Source organism: Chinchilla lanigera, unplaced genomic scaffold, assembly GCF_000276665.1.
Source record: "Chinchilla lanigera isolate Chin_1 unplaced genomic scaffold, ChiLan1.0 scaffold00132, whole genome shotgun sequence".
Lineage (NCBI taxonomy): Eukaryota > Metazoa > Chordata > Mammalia > Rodentia > Chinchillidae > Chinchilla > Chinchilla lanigera.
The window spans coordinates 876,049-896,695 of NW_004955533.1; the positions used below are offsets into that span (position 1 = coordinate 876,049).

General features: G+C 39.5%; 1 protein-coding gene across 5 annotated transcripts in view; it reads left to right on the forward strand.

Annotated features, from left to right (window-relative positions):
- The window catches only part of Zfand6 (zinc finger, AN1-type domain 6), a 71,831-nt gene extending 52,166 nt beyond the window's left edge, over positions 1-19,665 (forward strand). For 4 of the 5 annotated variants that reach the window (XM_013507692.1, XM_013507691.1, XM_005410390.2 and 1 more), the window contains 5 exons: positions 1,920-2,090; positions 3,663-3,771; positions 6,488-6,588; positions 15,997-16,110; positions 18,738-19,665. In XM_013507692.1, coding sequence (XP_013363146.1) covers positions 1,937-2,090; positions 3,663-3,771; positions 6,488-6,588; positions 15,997-16,110; positions 18,738-18,886 — 627 coding nt within the window. In that variant the 5' untranslated portion in view covers positions 1,920-1,936 and the 3' untranslated portion in view covers positions 18,887-19,665. The remainder of the gene's footprint in view (positions 1-1,919; positions 2,091-3,662; positions 3,772-6,487; positions 6,589-15,996; positions 16,111-18,737) is intronic. The other variant, XM_005410392.2, reaches the window with a different exon arrangement.
- The last annotated feature ends 982 nt before the right edge of the window (positions 19,666-20,647 follow it).

Here is a 20,647-nt window from a genome sequence, read left to right on the forward strand (position 1 = left end):
AAATGTTTTTAACTTCTCCCCACCTCCCAACAGTCTTTTTAACAGTTTAGTTGAAAAAAACAAGGAACGCTTTCCCTCCGTGTTTATCAGTTCAAAAAAATTTTGATGGCAAAACATTTCCCTCTTCTGGTTAGTCTCATTCTTTGTGATCTTTGAACATAAACTCATCTGTAATACACAGGCACTCGTTCTGAAGTAACCTGCATTTAGGAGGTAGTAGTTGCTTTTTTTTTTTTTTTTTTTAATAACGAAGAGCCTGTTATTACCGTCTGTCTCGTTATTTATGCCAAAGAGCCAATTGCTTCATAGGAGAAATGGCACATGGGGTTCTTCCATCTGCTGTGATGGATCGCTGCCTTCATGTGGATCCCAGACAGTTCGAGTCCCAGCACCACATACTTGACTGATGCTTCTTCCTCATTAGTTTTTAATTTTAGTTTTTAAAATTTCAGGTACTTAAAAAATAAATTTTCTCCGCAGTTAGGCAAGCAATATCTTCATTGTAAAGAATTTTAAAAGTACAGAAAAGGTACAAATCAGGAAAAAAATCATTGCTTTTGCAGTCATGGGACATGATCTCTGCTGCCCTTTTTGGTGACTAACAGATGCTCTTTTAGTCCTAATTAACATACATATATTAAATATACACACATTTTATTATTGCACTTGTTACCAGCATTTTTCCATCAGAAATTATTTTAAAATATTAATGACTGCATAACTTTTATTATTAATATGAATCATAATTTTAATAAGTCCATTCTCCTGGTGTTGGACAGTTAGAATATTTTTAGTTTATCAACCTTATAAATATGCTATGAAGCATTTCCTTTGCTCTTTTTCTGATTATACTTTAGTTCTATAGAAGATTCTTAAAGGAGAATGGCTGGTTCAGAGAACAATATTTGTTTTTCACTGGGCTCTTGAGGTGAATTGCTAAATTGCTTTCCAAACGATTGAACTGATTTCTCATTTCACTAGAATTTTGCCCAACTCTTCTCATCTGCACCAGAATCAATATTATGTTAAATGTTTTTTAAAACAGACAATTGCACAAGTTAACATCTGAACTTTGAGTAAAAGTTTAAATGGTTGGAAATTAAATAGTATAACATGCTGCAAAACCTGTAATATGTATTTCTCATTACTGGAAGAGTCTCAAGTTGAGAGAGACTGAGTTAAGATGGTACAGTCTCCAAAAAAGTTCCCTTTCTGTAGGAATTCTTTATACAGAGGCGATCAAAGTATATGGTGAATTTTTTATTATAATAAAAGAAACACTGTCATTAATTCCCCTCAAAATACTTCCCCTTGCTTGAAATGTGCTATTCTCATTATTTTTGTCACTTTCTGGAACTCTTTCATGTTTTTATAAGGTATAATAAAAAATATGGTAAATGCCACTACTAAATGACATCCAATGAACAGACGGTTGTGAAAACATTACAGTGCCCTTGTCCACCTGTTCACTGGATTTAGCTTCTCACTTCCTCAGAGTCGAAGGACACTGAGGCAGCCACAGCAACACAGCTGTAGACACTTACAAAAGGACTTCCAGAACTGCTTCAGAAAGTGGCAAGAAGGATGGGATAAGTATGTTTGAAGTGAGGGGGAATATTTTAAGGGTAAATAATGGCAATGTCTTATCGTAACAGATTTTTAAAATGCAAACATTAACTGTATTTTTCAGTCACACCTCATACTTTCTGAGTTAGGACAGTCCAGTCGTCTGTGTAGAGTGGGTTGGAGATGAAAGTTCAGTGTATGTCATTGGTCTTTATCAGCCCGAGGTCTTGGATCAGCTACATAGAGTGGTGTGAGGAGAGTACAATGAGGGAGGTTCCCTGATTATGAAAGGAGATTTGGATAATGTACAATTGAAGTACGTGAGTTCTTTGCTAATTCTGTGTAAATTTCAGGTGTACACCAGAGGAACATGGCTCAAGAAACGAATCACAGCCAAGTGCCTATGCTTTGTTCCACTGGCTGCGGATTTTATGGAAACCCTCGTACAAATGGCATGTGTTCGGTTTGCTACAAAGAACATCTTCAACGACAGAATAGTAGTAGTGGTAGAATAAGTCCACCTGGTAAGTAACTGTGTTAAAACACAGCATTATTCATAATTTGCATACATTTGGGCAGTCCAGTTCCTTTCTCTGCTCTCACATTGTATTTGCCTTACCACCTTCATCTCAGTGAAATTTCTTCTCACACATTGTGATGATCAGTAGGGGTGAGTCAGAAATAAGAGTATCCCTTGCTCTTTGTAAATACTGTGAAGTCTTTCCATAGTCTTACTCGCTGTGCTGTGAGAACTCTTATCACCCTACAAAAACAGAGGCACACCTCAAGTTAATGGAGCTATCTTGGACAGTGAAGTAAAGGAGTGTGGCCTGTAAGGGGACTTTGGTTTTTCTATGTGCAGGGACTTTTGCAGCCAAGGTAGTTGTTGAAGGAAAGAGTTTTTAGATAGATGGCGTTTATACATAGCCACAGCTGACCTTAGAAAAAGCCTACTTCCATTAGAAAGGAGGAATGTGGCCAATTAATCACATAAGCAGTGTGCAGCGCCCATTCACTTGGGTTTTTTATGCCTTTTTGTGTGAAAGGATTGTCCTGGAATTGAGGTGGTCTTCTGTTTCAGCAGTTGTGCAAGAAGGGTCGTGAGGATTCTGAGTATAAACTTTGCTAAACAAGAGTGTCAAAGCTATTCAGATAGGATAGTCTTAACATGAAAATACAAGCTGTTACTTAGTTCATTTAAATTATATGGAGTCTTATAATTGTTTCATGTTCAAGCAAAAATATAGAACCATTTCATCAAAATCTCAAAATTTTCTTAAGGCTAAGATCAAATGAACCTGAATTGTTTTTAAACTAAATAATTGTCTGTCTTTGTTTCTTACGAAGTGTAGTCAAAGTACAACCTAATTATTAGTTCTTTATGAACCTAGTTGTGAGTTCAACTAAGTTATCTTTTACTTTAAACATCCCATTTGTACACTGAGACTTAGAAAGCGTTTGTGAATTAAACGCTTGGGGTTTGGGTGATAGTCCTAAGAAGCAGGTGTTTAGTTTATTAATATGTGCAGTTTATAAATACGGTTTTCTTCTTGGTTAACATTTTTTCCAGAGATAAAGGAACAAAGGTGTGGGGAAGGGGAGTGGCAAAGAAAGAAAAGCAAACAAAAAAACTACACTTAAAAAAAAGGTATTTTAGCATTTTGGGGGCTAAGGGTATAGCTCAGTGTTAGAGCCTACGCTGACGGCCTGGATTCAGTGCCCAGCACCGGAAAAATGAATTCATAGGCAAATCACAGCATTACAAAGCTGTTAACTGAAAGTAAGGCGACAAGCCAGCCATCATTGTGCGTGCTTACAAGCCAAACGCTGGGAGACTGAAGCAGGAGGGTCACAAGTTAGAGTTTAGCCTAGGCAATTTAGTGACTTAGCTCCTATCTCAAAAATTGAGTAAGAGTCTGGGGATGTAGCTCACGCTGAAGACCCAAGGTTCATTAAAAAAAATAATAAATAAAAAGCATGAACCAACAGATCCTATAAGACAAAGTCCATACACTGTATATTCTGGAAAGCTGATTCCATCTTTTAGATCAGGCCCAGCATGTAGAATCACTAACATGACATCGGTACTGTTACAGCGGCTTCTGTCGGCAGTCTGTCTGAAGCGTTACCGGCCCAGTGCACAGACGGCAGTGTCCCAGAGCCTCCGTCAGTGCTGGCCTCTACATCTTCATGCGTGCAGCCAAGGTAAGGCGGGCTCTGGACGGGGGCTGTGCAGGTCTGTCGGGAAGACTACGTAAAGCCGCGTGAGCGTGTCACATTGTGTCCATTTATACTCACCAGTTAGAAAAAGAGTTTCATTGTTTTTACGTGGGGGGAGCTTTTCAGTCTTTGGTTTCCTTTTCAACCATCTTTTTCTTTATTCTTCCTCTACCATATCCTGACCCACACCTGAAGTTCTTCTGAAGTACACGGGGTGAACTCTTCAAATTTCAGTCATAGTTTGCAAGAATTAGTGTTTTGCATTTTTAAAAAAAGTCTTGTCACATACTATGTTGAATGCCATGATACAGCATTCCTATTTGTTTTATGTTTTTAAGTCAGAGTGAGAAGGCTGTGAACAGAAATATATGTTTCAGTTTTATTCTGTTAGTGACAAGCATACTAAGTTGCTATACTACAGTTCCATTTTCCAATTTATGGTAGATGTTTGGTTTTGTTATGACAGACTATCACTTGCAGCTTTGCCTTAGGGACCTTAAGTATGTCTTTATCATGCTGGTTTTCACATCATGGATTCATGTGGTACTTGAAATACACAAAGGAATTGCACCGTTGCTTTCTTTGTAAAGCACAGATTTCTGGTCCACATTCCTGTCTTGTTTCAAAGCTCTATGATTATGTTAGAAACAACTGCCTCTGTGCACTGTTACACTCAGGTAACTTCACTTATTTTCTGCCTTGGTTAATAGTCACATGTGGACTGAAGTAACTCAGACACATAAGCTTAAATAAATATGCGTGGTTTCTCTTACATGAAAAACTCAACATATATATGTTCATATAAACTATGACATTAAAAGACAGATAATAGGAAAAAGAGCAAGAAGAAAAGGTATTATAATCCAGTGGAGATAGTGTCTCTAAAAGTGTAGCTTGACCGGGTGTGGTGGTGCACGCCTGTAATCCCAGCACTCAGGAGGCTGAGGCAGGAGGATCATTGTGAGTTCAAGACCAGCTTGGGCCACAAAGTGAGCTCAAGGGCAACCCAAACTGCATAGCGAGACCCTGTCTCAAAAAGACAAAAAAAAAAAAGTAAAAGTGTAGCTTAATACACTTGGAGGCTGAGGTAGGAGGATTGCCTTGAGTTTCAAGCCAGCTTGGGCTGCGTACGTGAGTTCAAGATCAGCCTGCACTACACAGAGAAACCCTGTCTTTAAAAAAAAGTGTACCTTGACTTAGTACAATTGTCTTATATGTTCTTAAGTGTTTTATATGTTCTTTGGCCTACTAGTGATTTTTATTCTGTACATATGATAATTAAGTCTATATGGTCTTATACATTGATCCCTTACCTATTGCGGGAGTTACGTTCCAGAGACCCCTGCGATAGGTGAGAATCTGTGAAGTAGAGATGTTATATTTATTTTATTGTTTATATATATTTTAAGGCTTTATAAACCCTTTGCACACTCCTATAAGCCTTTCCCACTCTTCCATTAACCTTTCCCACACTCTTACATAAACACTTACTATGCTCTTAAACACTTTCTACACTCTTAAACCTGTTATTTTTACACGTAAAATTCTATATGGTTACTCAATGTGAAGTGAACAAGGAGAGATGCTGAACGTATGGATACAGTGTGGTAGAACAAAGACGAATGCTACAGTCACTGAGCCAATCAGCACCCAGGATACAGAGCACAGTGCTGTGGTTGGTTGCCTTCCATTCTATCAGCCAGTAGTGTGCTGTGTACAGTCTCACGTTAGCAAACTTGCAGAAGTGGTAGTCATGTACTGCATTTCCATTGTGTATTGTATGGTATTCATCTGCTGATGAAATACATACTGTATTTTACTTCGACTTAATGTTCTTTTAATATGTTTGAATTAACATTTTTCATATTTAAAATTTTTAGGCAAGTAATTAAAATCATATTACATAAATATCTACATACTGCAGAATCCCACAATATAGTGAAAATTCCGCAATATAGAATTAGATACATATTTTTTTAAAACCTGTGATGCACTGAAGCCGCAATAAGTGAACTATGCTATAGCGAGGGATGACTGTATATGGTCTGTTGCTAGAAAAATAAAAGGGGTGGAGGAATAAATTGAAATGTGTTATGTACTGGTACCAGTTCCCTAAAGTGAATGTAATTATCATGTACTGCAAACATGTACTAATAAAAGTTCGAAAAAAATCCTAAAAAATAGTCACGTGTGGAGATCATCTTTCCAGATAGAAATATTTCATAGTGCAGGGGCAGGTTCTAGCACTGGGGAAGGTGAGATAGGAGGATTGTGTTTAAGAGAAGTTGAAGCAACACAGTGAGATGCTATCTTACAGCAAAACATTTTTCTTTTTTTTTTATTTTAAAAAATAAGGAAAACATTAACAGACATCCATTTACAAAATAGCATAAGAACAATACAAACAAAATAGTTACAGACAAAGTTGTAGGAAATTAACCATGGTTGTATTACTTACTGCTATTTTCAAAGAGCAAAACATTTTTCAGAAACATAAAAATAATAAAGTTCTTGGGTTTTTTTTGGCCTTTTTGACACAAGGTCTCACTATGCAGTTCAAGATGGCCTTAAGCTCACTTTGTGGCCCAGGCTGGTCTCAAACTTCCAACAATCCTCCTGCCTCAGCCTCCTAAGTGCTGGGATTACAGGTGTGCATCACCACACCCAGCCCTAAAAACTGGAAATATTTTTGCTTTTCTAGCTCTGTATCAAATCAGCCACTGTTACCCGAATCTGTAGCATCATCCCAGGTGGACAGTACGTCTGTGGACAAAGCAGCACCTGAAACCGAAGATCTGCAAGGTTTGTATATGAACTAGCATGTATTTTTTTTTATCAGCGCTTCAGTGTTGTAGACCAGACTCCAGCCTGGGTGGATGCTTTAAAAATAGAATGCTTAGAACATACGTGTGGGGCCAGGGATGTAGCCCAGCTGCACAAGTGTCTGCCTGGCAAATGCAAGGTCCTGAGTTCAATTCCTGGTACCAAAAAAAAAAAAATCCCACATGTGTTTATGTTTTCTTTATGAACAGAATACTACATAACTTTAAGAATTTAATTGACTGTTGGGAGACACTTCCCATTTAATACATACACAGTATAAACAGAAAACTCAAACTTCATTCTGTTTGAAAAATATAATTAAATGACTGTGCAGTGTTATGCAGTTCTCTTTCGTTATTTTGGCCAGTTAAATCTTAAAAAAAAAATTTTCATCTCCAAGCAAACTGGGGCTTGGTTTGCAGGGAACCTCGTTCTTGTGGATTTTTGCCTGGTTACTGGGAGACGGCCGTGCTGGGCTGGCAGGCGCCCCTCTTGCCCATCCGCAACAAGACGTAGTCGCATCATGTACCTGTACTCACAGCTCATGATACTGCGCTCTTCCCATGCTGATTATGACCCCACCAGGTGGATCAGAATGATCTGGGAAGACGTAAGCATGTCTGTGCAGACCTTAGTATGAGGCAGCAGAGGAGGCCAGGTAGGAGGCGGTTAAATCACCTGCACTTAGTCATGTTCTCCCAGGGTGCTGACCAAGGGAGGATACTGAAAGAGTAAGCCCAAAGATGAGCACTGCGTCACTCCGCCCATCATGTGGCTCAAAGGGAAGATGCCCTGGCCACTGACCCTGTCCGTTATGCACGGCATGCATATGGTGGATGGACATCTGCAGAAAATGAGCTAATTCCCCTTGATTTACTTCATGTCCAACAAATACTGGACATAATGTGTCTATGTGTAGATTTTGCCGTAGCAAGCCTGTTATGTGACCCACATAAATATTCTAGTTTACATAGCATATTATTAGAAATTCATAAATACTGTAAGTGTACAACTTTTAATTTTAGTTAAATAGAAAAATTTAAGGACAGGGAGGGATGAGGGATATGTTTAAAGGATAAATGGGAAAAAATGTCAAGTCAGTTATCCATTGGACAGTGCAAGTAAGAAAGGGTAGTGTCAAAGCTGTCAGTTTCATCATTCTGACAGAGGTATGTTTGTTGCTTTAGACCAAGAAAGGTAATACGGCTAGAGTAGGGTGGAAACAATCAGATTTCAGAATTGAGAGTACTCATTTTTTAAAGTGTGAGCGACATTGTGCCTAAGATCTGGAGGTCTCAGGCAGGGCAGGAGGGTAAAAGGAGCAGAGGATGAAGCCATCAAGCATCTGGGCAGTTTCAGGCCATACAGGCAAAAGAAAAACTCATGAACCACAGGCTGAGTAGCAGATTTGAGAGATAAGTTGAGAAAGAAGAAATCAGGCTGCTAATCCTGAAAATACTACATATATCTTAAGCAGAACAAATTTTAAGGCTTTGACTGGGGCTGGTGGCACACTCCTGTAATCCAAGTACTTGGAGGCTGAGGCAGGAGGATCACTGCAAGTTCAAGGCCAGCCTGACCTGCATAGTGAAACCCTGTCTCAAGACCAAAAAAAGAAGGCATTGACTGAAAAAAGATTTATGACATTTGAGGATACAATAGCTGTCATTACACAGTCTGACAAAAAATAAAGATGGTAAGTTGGTGAGCTGATAATACGAAGTACTTACGTACCATCACAGCACATGAAGAATATGACGGTTTCTCCAGCTAGCTTGGAGGACGTTAATTAAAAAGGCAGTCCTGATAGTGATTAAGAGAAATTGCAGTGCTTAAAAATTTGGATTCCTGTATATGATTTGAATGACTTGTAGGTTAAATTAGTATTAACTTAATGTCCTTACAACAGTTTAGCATTCATAGTTTCAGCGTAGCAGAATCTTCAACAAATCAGGTACATGTTTCACTTGAGTTTAAGGCTGGATTAGTTTTCAGTGCTTAAAAATCTTAGTTTGGTTTTTTAAAAAGGTTTAATTTACATTGTTGAATTAAGAATATCTACTTTTATCATGAACACACAAATACGTGTATGTGTGCACATATACAAGTATGTATGATTCTGCTGCTTAATAATTAACAAATCAGAGATTGTTTCCTTCATCTATTTAATAAATGGATGAAAAGAAAAAAATCTCTTCGACTCAGTCATGTGATTGCCTGAGGGCCTGGGCGCTGCCTGTAGGCCAGTATTCTTTGCCCGGGACAGTTGTGCTTGTGGACTGGGGTGCAGAAGTGTGTGTTCTTGTTGACACATCCACCCAGCCCTCCTCTGCTGCCTCTTAGTTTCCAGGGTAGGATCAACTGGTTTGGCAGGCCCTTTGGTATCTGTTTTCTTCCTTATCACTCCAGTGCCTCCCTCAAGGGAAATTGTTTCAACTAGGCCATCCCTGGCAGAAGGTGGCATGGGAGTAAGAGTTGGGCATTTCCTAATGTTGTTCATTAGGGTTTCACAACAGTGTTTCTTTGTATGTGTTCTGCTAATCCTCTTACAATAGGGATATGCTGCCCCCAAGTGGGTGGTACTGCTTTCATTTTTGCCTCATGGCTCTGAAGAATTGTTCTCGTGTTTAAATGAGAATTTAGCATATTGCAGCATGTTTATCACTTACTTACGTTTTTACTTTAAAAAAATAGCAGTGTTACTTAGCAGTGTAAGTCTGATTTCCATAAAAGCTACCTTTAAAAAACCTTTTAAGTGTTTTGGTGTACTTTACACTGTTGGACTTGATTGGCTGCATTATTAAACATATGCTTAACTTTGATTAACCCCTCAGTCCCTCAGCTCTTAGGCCATACTAAAAACAACATGGACGTAGGGGTCTGTTTTCATATGCTGACACACACTCACTCCCCCTTGAACCTTATTTTTATGGGAAAATAATAACTTTGTTCACCTTATGCATATTAAAAGTTACTGAGACTAGCGGTAATATGAATTGAATAAACTGTAGAAGATAGTCTTATTTTATGTATTACCCAAGTGATTTGAGAGTTACAGGAAGTTTAGAGAAAAGAGAGTTTTAAAACCAACAGCAGTGAATGAGATCTCTTACTAAATTGGCGAGCTAGCTGCACATCCCTGAGGCGTTGGAGGAGAGCTGCTGATGTTAAGAGCAAAGCAGAGGTGAACGCTCCACTGGGTGGCAAGGTGAACACACCGAGGGCTCTGAGTTCACACAAAGGTGCATCGGGAGGCCGGGGGTTCATGGCAGTCAGAGGAATAGCCCCTTCGGACTAATTTAGGAAAGCTTATTTGGGTTAAAACTCAGGGATTTGTTCTGATTGTGGAGAATGGATGAAAATAGTCAAACAAAAACAACAGCAAAGTGGGAGGACTAACACTTCCCAATTTCAAACTTTGAGACTAGGGAGTGTAATCAACCCTGTGGTACTTGAGGGGCCTCATACAGAGAAGAGGAATGGAATGAGGCATCTAGAAATACCCTCATATGTCTATGGATAACTGATTTTCAACAAAGGTACCCAGATCATTCATTGAAAAAAGAATGTACTTTTCAACAAATGATGCTGGGACTCCCTCATTTACACTCAAAGAAATGAATTGGTCCTGTACCTCTTATTGTATGCAAAACTGACAGAAAATGCATCAGAGACCTAAATAAATGTAAGACTTAAAGCTGTAAAAACTCTTAAAACAGGTATAAAGTTTTATGACCTTGAATGAGGGATTGATTTCTTAGATATGAGTCCGAAAACAATAGTAACAAATGGAAGCTGGGCAGGAAAGTGCACACCTGTTATCATCACTGCTTGGGAGCTGAGGCAGAATGACAGCATGGGCAACTTGGTAACACCCAAAATAAAATGTATAAAGAGTCCAAATGTAGCTTATTGGGCCCTGACTTCACTCAACAAACAGAAAAGCAAAGGACTTAAACAAACATTGTCTAAAGAAGAGGAACAAATTGCTGAAAAGATGCTTACCATCATTAGTCATTAAGAAAAAGCAACTCAGAAAAGTACAGTCATACCAATTAGTACAGCTCTACAGTAACGTGTTTTTAAGAATATGTAGGAATTAGAGCCTTTATACATTGTTTGTGGGGATGTAAAATGGAAAACAATTTGGCAGTTCCTCCAGAAGTTAAACAGAATTACCGTATGAGCCAGCATTTTCACTCCCACTTCCTAAGAGAACAGAAAGTATGTCCTGGGCTAGGATACAGCTCAAAGGTAGGGTACATGCTTAGCATGCTCCAGGCGCTGGGTTAAATCCTTAGCCCAGAAAGAGGGTGTGGAGGGAATGAAGAAAGCAGGCAGGAGAGGGTAGCGGGAGAGAGAGAAAGGATGCACATGTCCACATGTTTGTATGAGTGCTCAGGCAGCAGCATTCATAAAACCCAAAACATGGAAGCAACCCAGATGGCCGTCAGCGGATGAGTGAGCAGGCAACGTGGTATAGCCATACACAGAATATAACTCAGCCCCAGAAGGAAGGGAAGTCTGATTTACTCTACCCTGGGAGGAACGCCGAACAGCTACTCTAATAAAAGCAGCCAGGTTTAAAAGACCACATACTGTATGATTCCATTTATATGGAGTATTCAGAGTAGGCCAATCTGGACATATGGAAAGACTGTAGTTTCCAGGAGCTGTGGGGAGTTAATCTGTGTAAAATTGGCTGCAGAGTGACTAAAATACTAAGAAATTAGGAGTGATTTTATAACCTTGCAAGTATACTAAAAATCGCTGATTTCATCATTTTGAAGAGTGTTGATACATTAATATCCCCCTGCAACTTCCCATTCTCCCCCCGCAAAAGAAAGACAGTAAAAAGGGCTTTTGCTGGCGGAAAAATGGAGACTAGTGTATAGGTAGGTAAACAGAAATTTGAGAAGTAGGGAGACAGTTGCTGATTTAGGCCAGTAAATGTTGGAACTAACATTGGGAAAGTTGTTTGGAATCAGGTATTGGGAAATCACTAAGAGTAATCTTGAAGGGTTTTTTTGTGGGGGTGGGGGGCGTTAGTTCTTGTTTTGTTTTTGTTCTGGTCCAGGCGACAGGGATTGAATCCAGGCCGCATCCATGCTAAGCATTTTGTTGACCACTGAGCTCCAGGCTGGATTAGAAAGATGAATGCAACAGTGTCTTTCCCCAGATGGCTGCTAACAGAAACCCATGTCCTCTGTAGAGCTGTTCTCTACCGTATGATTACCACCAGCCTTGCATCGCTAGTCAGTAAGATAACTTCTAGTTATACTGTACCTATGCACTGGCTTCTAGAGATTCAGTACTCTCCAAAATCTGAACTTTTCATATTGACTACATTTTGAAATGATACTTTACCTGTCCTTTCAATGCGGCTCCTAAAAGCCATTGTATATGTATGTGTGTATACGTATATATACTGTATTTCTTTTAGGTGCTAACAATGTAGGCATATTATTCTCTTCAGTATTGAAATTTTTCTCATTTTGTAAAGAATTTGTAGTTAGTTGCATAAGTTCATTGAGTCTAAGCCTTCATTTTACAAATGAGAAAATGATGTTCAGAGGGCAGAAGTGGATTTTACCCTAGTAGGTCGTTGTGAAAGTCTGTATCGATTCACTGGTTTATTTGGGCACTTACTCTGTGTACAGAAGTAAGCAGAAGCAGTCACAGCCTCAAAGTGCCCAGTCTAATTCTTGGCTGGGTGTGTGGCTCAGTGGTAGAGCACTTGCCTCACGTGCTAGAAGCCCTGGGCTCAATCCTGAGTATGAAAGAAAGAGGGTAGGGGAGAGAAGGAAGGGGGAAAGGTAAGAAAAAAAGGAAGAGGAAGGAAAGGAGAAAGGAGGTGGGGGAAGGGAAGAGGAAGATAATGCTTAGTCGAATTCTTGAGTGAAGAGACTTGGCAGGACTCTTTGAAGAAAGCATACGTGTATTAAATTACATGGTAATGTTTGGGGGTTATCTATTAATACTATCACGTTTTTTTCACCATGTATATAAATATGCCCCAAACAGAAGTAGTGTTTTATGTACTGTACTGTCTGTATATTACCTTTCTTTTCTCCTTCCTCCCTCTCTCCCTCCCTCCCTCCTTCCCTTCCTTCCTTCCTTCTTCCCTCCCTTCCTCTGCCTTTTTTTTCAGGATCTAAAGCAGAGGCCCTTGTTCCTCTGCGATCCTCCATGTGGGTAATGAAACCAGCCCTGTGCAGTGTTACTTAGAATATCTTGACAGCAGTGGCCAATAGACTTTATCCACACAGGATTCCCATTAAAAATTAACTCAGCAGGTACAATTCAGTTTATTTCATAGCCTTTATGCTGTCACAAAGGCCTCCTAGAGGGACTCCTAGGACAGTGGATTTACTCATTCTTAATTATTAACCAGCAGGCACTCTTTTCAGCTCTCAAATCCAAATAGGAAAAACTACTTAGTTCTAAGGAAACTGTTATTTGGGTTGTAGCTGTTATTAGTAAGCATCTAGTCTCTTGACCGTTATATGGCTCTTTTAAAGATTGAATTATCAATCTTAAAATTACTTGAGATTTATCATTCCCAAATTTGAGTGGCTTACAAGCTTTTGGATAGCTTTGCCTCAGTTAAAAAGAAGCCATTTGCCTTAGGTATTCAGGGTCAGTATTGTGAAATGTTCCTGTTAAGGGACATGGTAGAATTTGTATACATAGCAGGTACATGTGATTCCACTCACCCCATTTTCAGATACTGAAGTTTGTGTCTCAGTACCTAAGCCAGTTTTGTGTGTGTGCGTGTGTGTATATAAAATTTGATATATACTAACACCTATGATTTATATAAACTTGTGATATGTATAAAAATACTGAATATATGTTAAATCTTATATATTAATATATTCTACATATGTTAAAACCTTTGATAGTATCACTGCTATTAAAGCACACAATAGGGCTGGGGATTTAGCTCAGTGGCACAGCGCCTGCCTGGCAAGCGCAAGGTCATGAGTTTTCCTGGTACTGGAAAAAAAAAACACAACAAAATAAAGCACACAATAAATATAACATTGATTCCTTACAGCAGGTTAAACTATTTTTTAGTTCTATACACATCAAACCTTACTTGGTACTGTTCTGGGGCAGTGATAACAGCGAACAAAACATTGGTGCACGCCTGTAATCGCAGCACTTGGGATACTGAGGCAGGAAGATCACTGTGAGTTCGAGGCTAGCCTGAACTCCATAGCAAGAGCCTGAATCAAAAAATAAAAGAAAAAGACATGGATCCTCTGCCCTCATGAAGCTCATATTCTAGGAATATTTGTTTATTGAACATAAAAATAAAAGGTTTTATGTGTCCATGTTCTGTGTCAGAGATTAAATGTTTATATTACTAGAACTTTCTCTTGTCTAGCTTCAGTATATCCAAGTGGAGTAATCACAGTACAGTTCTTCAGTAGTGCATATTTACTTGTTTGTGATGTTTTATTTAAGATAGGAGATAATGTTTTAACACAAGCAAGTCAGCCACTAAGTCCAGTAAGTCCTCCATTTGCACATGAGTTCTGTTCTAGGAGAACGTTTGTGAGTTGGCTCACTTGTCAGTCTGCCGGTCTCTGCACCTTTGACACCGATGCGCAGTGTACACAGCTTTGTGCTTCCCAGCGTCCCCTCACTTCACTGCTTTCCCTCTCGCTCCCGGACGCCCTGGGCTCGGACTGGGCGCTGGACCAGTGTGCACTGTCGCACCGCACAGCGAGCACACGGCAGCACAGTGTGACGGTGTCTGGCGGACACCTGAGCCACCTCCCCAGTTTGTTTGCATCTAAGAATGTTCCTAACATGAGGTCCAGTCGTGTCTGGGAAACTCTGCAACTCAAATGTTCACTAGTCGGGACTTACTGTAAAGCAGATGTTCGAGTATCTACTTCATGTAGTTCATGGTCTGCTGGAGATTCCAGTGGACACCACCCCTGTCCTCTGTGCACTTCCAGTGTAGTTTGGGAAGCAGGGCTCATAAGTACAGTAGATACGTAACTCAGTCATTTCAGATACTTCTTCACTGAGTGGCCAGAGGCACCAAGATAGGCACTGGGAACAGGGCTGAAGGAGACAGGTTCCTGCCCTCAGAGAGAAGCCCAGCGTATCCAGGTGAGCCAGGTGAGGCAGTGACACGGGTGTGAGACTAGTGTAGGAACAGTGGGGGTGCGGGGGAGGGTCTCTGTGCCAGGTGAAGCGGGAGGAACGTGCCACCTGGAAAAGAGCTCCAGGAGGCCCCAAAGTGAGAGGAGGAAGTGTCAAGGCAGAAGCACGGGTCTCCTTGGAGAGTGACAAGCCTGACTGAACAGGAGGAGGAGGAAGATCCTGAAGGAAGGGGCTATGGGATGCCATCAGAGAACTTGAAACACGGGCGAGGACGTCGTCATGATGCACTGTGGCAGATGCTGGGGTGCAAAGGAAGTGCGGACTGAGGAGGGCCTTACGCGCAGTGCTGGGGGTGTGGTGAGGGTGGTGAGAAGCGGAGAGGAGGCAAGGAAGTGGTGTTGTATTTTGGTCTTTTAAGAGGACCTAGATTGAATGAAGAGAAAGGAGAGCCCTTCGGAGTGTTTTGCAGAGTGCGAATGGGGAGTGTGCATGGCCAGTTCCATGCGGAGCAGCACCACAGGGCTTCCTTGGAGGCCGAGAGCACGGCCCAAGGCAAGTTACGGGCTGTTCTGGAATAAGCTGTCTCCTTAGCTGGTCCCTGTTGTGAACTCTGATCTGGTGACAGCACTCGGGAGGGCTGTGGTCATTAGTGACGGGAGCAGCCCCTTAGGAAGGAAGGAGCAGCAGTTTCTTCTTGAATCTTGGTTCATGTGATCTTGGTTTTAGTATATATTGGTATCAATTTATTATCTTAATTATAATCCTTTAAATTTCTTGGCATCAGTTTATCTTTTCCCTAACATTTTAAATGTTTTGTGTGAAACATTCTGAGAATTTGGCTGTCTGAGAGAGCTGTATTCTTCTGACCCTGATCAATATTAAGTTTGCATATGACCATTTTCCTACACATTGCATTAGAGACTCAAGTGGTGCTTGTGTGTGTCTTTAAGGGTCAAATACGTGATTATTAGAAAGATTTGAAAGTACAATTTAAACCAAAGGCAGAAAATCTGTAATCCATCTTCTAGTCACTATTAACAGCTATCCATTTTAGATTTTCTGTATATGTATACATTGCACAAAAATTTATCCAAAAAGAGGTCATCTTACAGCTTTGTAACTCACAAGCATCTGTTAACACTAGTAAATAAATTCCTCACTTACTCAATAATGAATTGATAGGGTGGGCTGAAAGGACAGCTGTCATCCACTACTGAAATCTTACTAAACGGTTAAACTTTATCGCTTTCCTGTTTTTGTCAGCTTCAGTGTCAGACACAGCACAGCAGCCATCTGAAGAGCAAAGCAAGTCCCTTGAAAAACCAAAACAGAAAAAGAACCGCTGTCTCATGTGCAGAAAGAAAGTGGGGCTCACGGGTAAGGGCCTCTATCACATGGCATGAAATTGTGTTTTAAAATAATGCATGGCTGTTACTGATTTCAGCTAACTTGGTTTTGTTCCCATGAGAGCTACTGTTCAATACCCTTTGGCTTTTGATTTTTTTCCCCTAGTACTGGGAATTGAACCCCATAGTCCTCACACTGAGCTGTATACCAGGCTATGTATGTATCTATTTATGTATCTGTTATGTATCTGTCTGTCAATTTATCTATCTGAGATAGGGTCTTCTTACACTGAGCTGTATACCAGCCCTATTTATTTATTTATTTGAGTTAGGGTCTTACTAATTTATATAGGCTGGGGTTAAACTTGAATTCTTCTGCCTCAGCTTCCCAGATTCATGGGATTACAGGTGTGTGCCACCACACCAACTGACTTTCCTTTTTCAATTTTGAGGCAGAATCTTGCTAAGTCGTCTAGGCTGGCCTTGAACTTGGGATCCTCCTAGCTCAGTCCCTCGTAGCTGGGATTACAGGCATACACTATGCCCTGCTTATAAATTTTCTCAAAGAAATAAAAGTACCTTTAATTATATACCTAAAAGTAAAATGAATGACTTTTAAAAATTTATTTTAGCTTGAATTTGACAGTATTAGACAAGTATGGCGATAAAGCACCTGCCTTCCAGGAAAGAAAAATGCAAAGTACTAGATTAGCTGTGAAGTACTTCCTGCATTTAAAATGAGGTTAATCATAGGTTACGTAGGTTCACTTAGTTAAAACTTGTAAGCTGTTCGGTAAGCTAGTCTGGTGCTATCTCACAGTAAGTAATATATATTAGCTACTATATGAAGCTGTCAGTACTGTTAAGAAAGGGAGAAAAATATGTTTGGAAGTGTTGAGCTAAGAGCTTACATTAAGTGCGTATTACCCCGGGAATTCAGTAACTGGAGTCTGAGCATTAATTTATGTAAAGGAAGGGGGCTAGAGGCCTAGAGGGCTCACAACATTGAGAACATGAAGCAGGGTATTTCAGCTGGGTCTTGAGTAAGGAGGACTGACTGACAATTGATGGAAATAGGAGCATCTCAGGCAGAAAGGAGCTTGAGCCAAAGCTCTGTGAAGTGAAGGAGCACGGGATGTTCAGGCCTGCGTAGCGGAGGAAGGGTGCTGCAACTGCAGTTCACACCTGGGGCAGAGGCTGGTACTTGGCTGGACTGGTGGAGTGGGGTTGCCTTAGTACTCAAGTTTACTGTTTACCATGGCCACGCATGGGCTGAATAATTTACATAAAATCTGACTTGTGGACAGAGGAGAGGAGAGACATTTTTGAGCAGAAATTGTGCTTCTGGTTTACAATAATTTAGGTTAAGGAATGGATTGGAGATAAAGAGGAAGAGAGATTAGTGTCAAATATCAAGATGTTTTAAGCTGGCCCATATGTTAGCTATATATATATACCTATCTGTCTCTCTGTTATCTATCTATATACATATATAATACAAACATAAATAACACATTTTATTTATTCATTCCTTCATTTATTTATTTTGTGGTGCTGAGGATCAAACCCATGGCCTTGCACATGCTAGGCAAGCACTCTGTCATTGAGCTATACATTTTAAAATACACATATTTCATATAATAGCCTGACATTTTAAAATACACATATTTCATGTCAAATATAATCTTTTTAAATCTCATAAACTCTCAGACTTTATGATTACCAGCTGAGCCTTAGCAATTTCTTGTCCAGTCTGACAGTCCAGTCTACTGTTGTTTGTTTCATTTTTCTTTCATTATATGAAGTGGGAAAAAATGTAAAGGAAATCAGGGTCATCTTTAAAATACTGATTCCCAAGCAACAGTTCCCAAATTCCATAACATAAAACCTTACCTCAAGGGAATAAGACTGTGCATACCTGTTATTCTCTATTTTGGCTTCAATTCTTTGGCATTTCTCCAAAATTAAAGGAATTAAAGGCATCTGTGTGTGTTTACTGAAAGCTGAACACTTAGTACATTCTTCCTTTAACCCTTACAGTAACTTGCTCCAGAATTACAGTTGCAAAAACAGGCTCGGAGTGGCCTAAGTAATTGGCCTACATTAGTGAGTAGATTGACACGTAGGGACCCTAACGCTAGATGTCATCCTCTTAAATCCTGCCCCAAAGTATATTCACATCTCCAGGTGGTTAGCAGAGGAAAGCTGATGGAGGGTGGGGGGTGGGATACTGTTCTGGTTTTGGTTTTGTTTTGGTTTTTTTTAACTGTGCTATTAACAGTTCTTTTAAAGGTTTTATTTGATCTCTCTTAAATGTTAAGATTGCCTTCTGACTGTATGCTTAATTATACATTACAGTCTTTGATTTTAAAAAATATTTCACATTCTCAGTTTAGCAACCCTATTTTTAAGAAAGTAATTGTGGCTATAAGATCCTTGATCTTACTGCTTGCTCTAGTACAAATCTTAGTTTGTAGATCGGAACAAGAAATGAAGTTCTGCTTGTGAACTTTGGAAATGTAGTTTGTGAAACTGTATCTTTGAAATAATTCTTTAGATTGGTGCCCTAATTTATCAGTGCTGTTTAACACTAGTTATGCCAAAAAACAGTATTTTGCCCTGCCACCAACTCATACTTGTGTCTGAATCCCTTTTCAGGGTTTGAATGCCGCTGTGGAAATGTTTACTGTGGTGTACACCGTTACTCAGATGTGCATAATTGCTCTTACAATTACAAAGCTGATGCTGCTGAGAAAATCAGAAAAGAAAATCCAGTAGTTGTTGGTGAAAAAATACAGAAGATTTGAACTCCTGCTGGAATACAAAATCCTTTGACCATCTGCAAACTAAAAATTGACTTGAGGTTTTTTTTTCCTAGTCACTGGGAATGTAGAGCAATGTATCTTGCATAGACCTTTTAATCATGCATGTCATCAGAAGAATAGATTTTTTGTTTTGTTTTGAAAATGACTCTGAACATTTATTTCCATTGCAGTTTTGTGGCTAAAAGACTTAAACTTTACAAGTATTATCCTTTTAAGATCATTTTAATTTTAGTTGAGTGCAGAGGGCTTTTATAACATGGAGAAATTTTGGAGGGCTGTGATTTTTCCAGTATTAAACATGCATGCGTTAATCTTACAGTTTATTTTCTCATTGTGTATGTATATATAGCTTTTCTCTGCAGCACGATTTCTCTTCTGATGATGCCCTTTCAGGCACTACTAGTTACCAGTAACTGAATGTATCCTAATCATTACGGCTGCTTATGTTTTTTCATTAACAAAGGTTATACATAAGTTAGCATATAGTTTCTTTACACCCACTATTTATGTCTGAATCATCTGTCACAGGAGAGTATGTGCTGATCAGATTCTAAGTTTTTGTTTTTGTTTTTTTGTTGTTGTTTTCTTTTCTTTTCTTGAGCAAGGGAAGAAAGTGCTGTGTGCATTTCACTGCTGACTGCAGGTTTCTTTCAGATCCCGTTCACTGGTCTGTGTACAATATGAAGAATGATCTGAAGTAATTGTGCTGTATTTATGTTTATCTACCAGTCTTTGATTAAATAAAAAGGAAAGCCAGGCTATTTGCTTGTGTTACTTTTTCTCTTATCCTTTCTGGTCTTTCGCTTCCTAGTGCTGGGGATTGAGCCCAGGGCCTCACACATAACAGGTAAACACTCTGCCACTGAGTCACATCCCCTACCCTAAATTTTGTCTTCTTAAATTTTTGTGTTTTTATATTCTAATGTGATAAAAGTACTACTGTTGCTTGTTGCACATCTATTTATGACTAATTTTGTAGTGATAAGTTTTATATTCCTGTGAGTTGAAGACCTCAGCATTTTCCAAAGCCAAGAACAACTTCCTGTCACTTCCATGTCGTATTTTCTAGCCCTTGTTTGATTCTCTGTTGCACTCTGTCACACTGAATCAGTGCCTAATAGAAGCTTCTTTTTCTGGCAGGATCAAAGAAATTAAAAGGGCATAATTCGAAGAACAGTGCAGTTGGGAAGTTGTGGAATAGAAAGACTCTCAAAAGTATGTTTTTTTCTATATTTCAGATTTATGTGGCTACCAACCTTTTTCAAACATGGAATTAGAAAAAAATTTATTAATATATATTTGCCATACATAGTACTCACATGAATCATAAGAAATTTGTACCTACACATAACATATCTTAATTCTTTCTTTCCCATTCTCCTCTCCCTTCAGCCCTTCCCCTCCCCACTTACAGAAGCTTTGTTTCCATTTTTCCCTTCTATTTTTTGTTTTTTAATCTTTTCCCTCCTTTCCTTCTCCCTCCTCCTATTTGAGTATGTTCTTACTATTGTTCCTCTTCCAAGTTGAGTATGTTCTTACTATTCCCAATATCTATCCTCCATTTTGCCCCTTAGGATTTCTCACATAAGAGAAACGATGCCGTGTTTACTTTTCTAAAAAAATGAAAACAAGGACTTACTATATAATGCAGGCTGGCCTTAAACTCAGGGCAGTCCTCCTGCCTCAGCCTCCTGAGGGCTGGGATTACAGGCATGTGCCACCACACCCGGCAGTATTTAAACT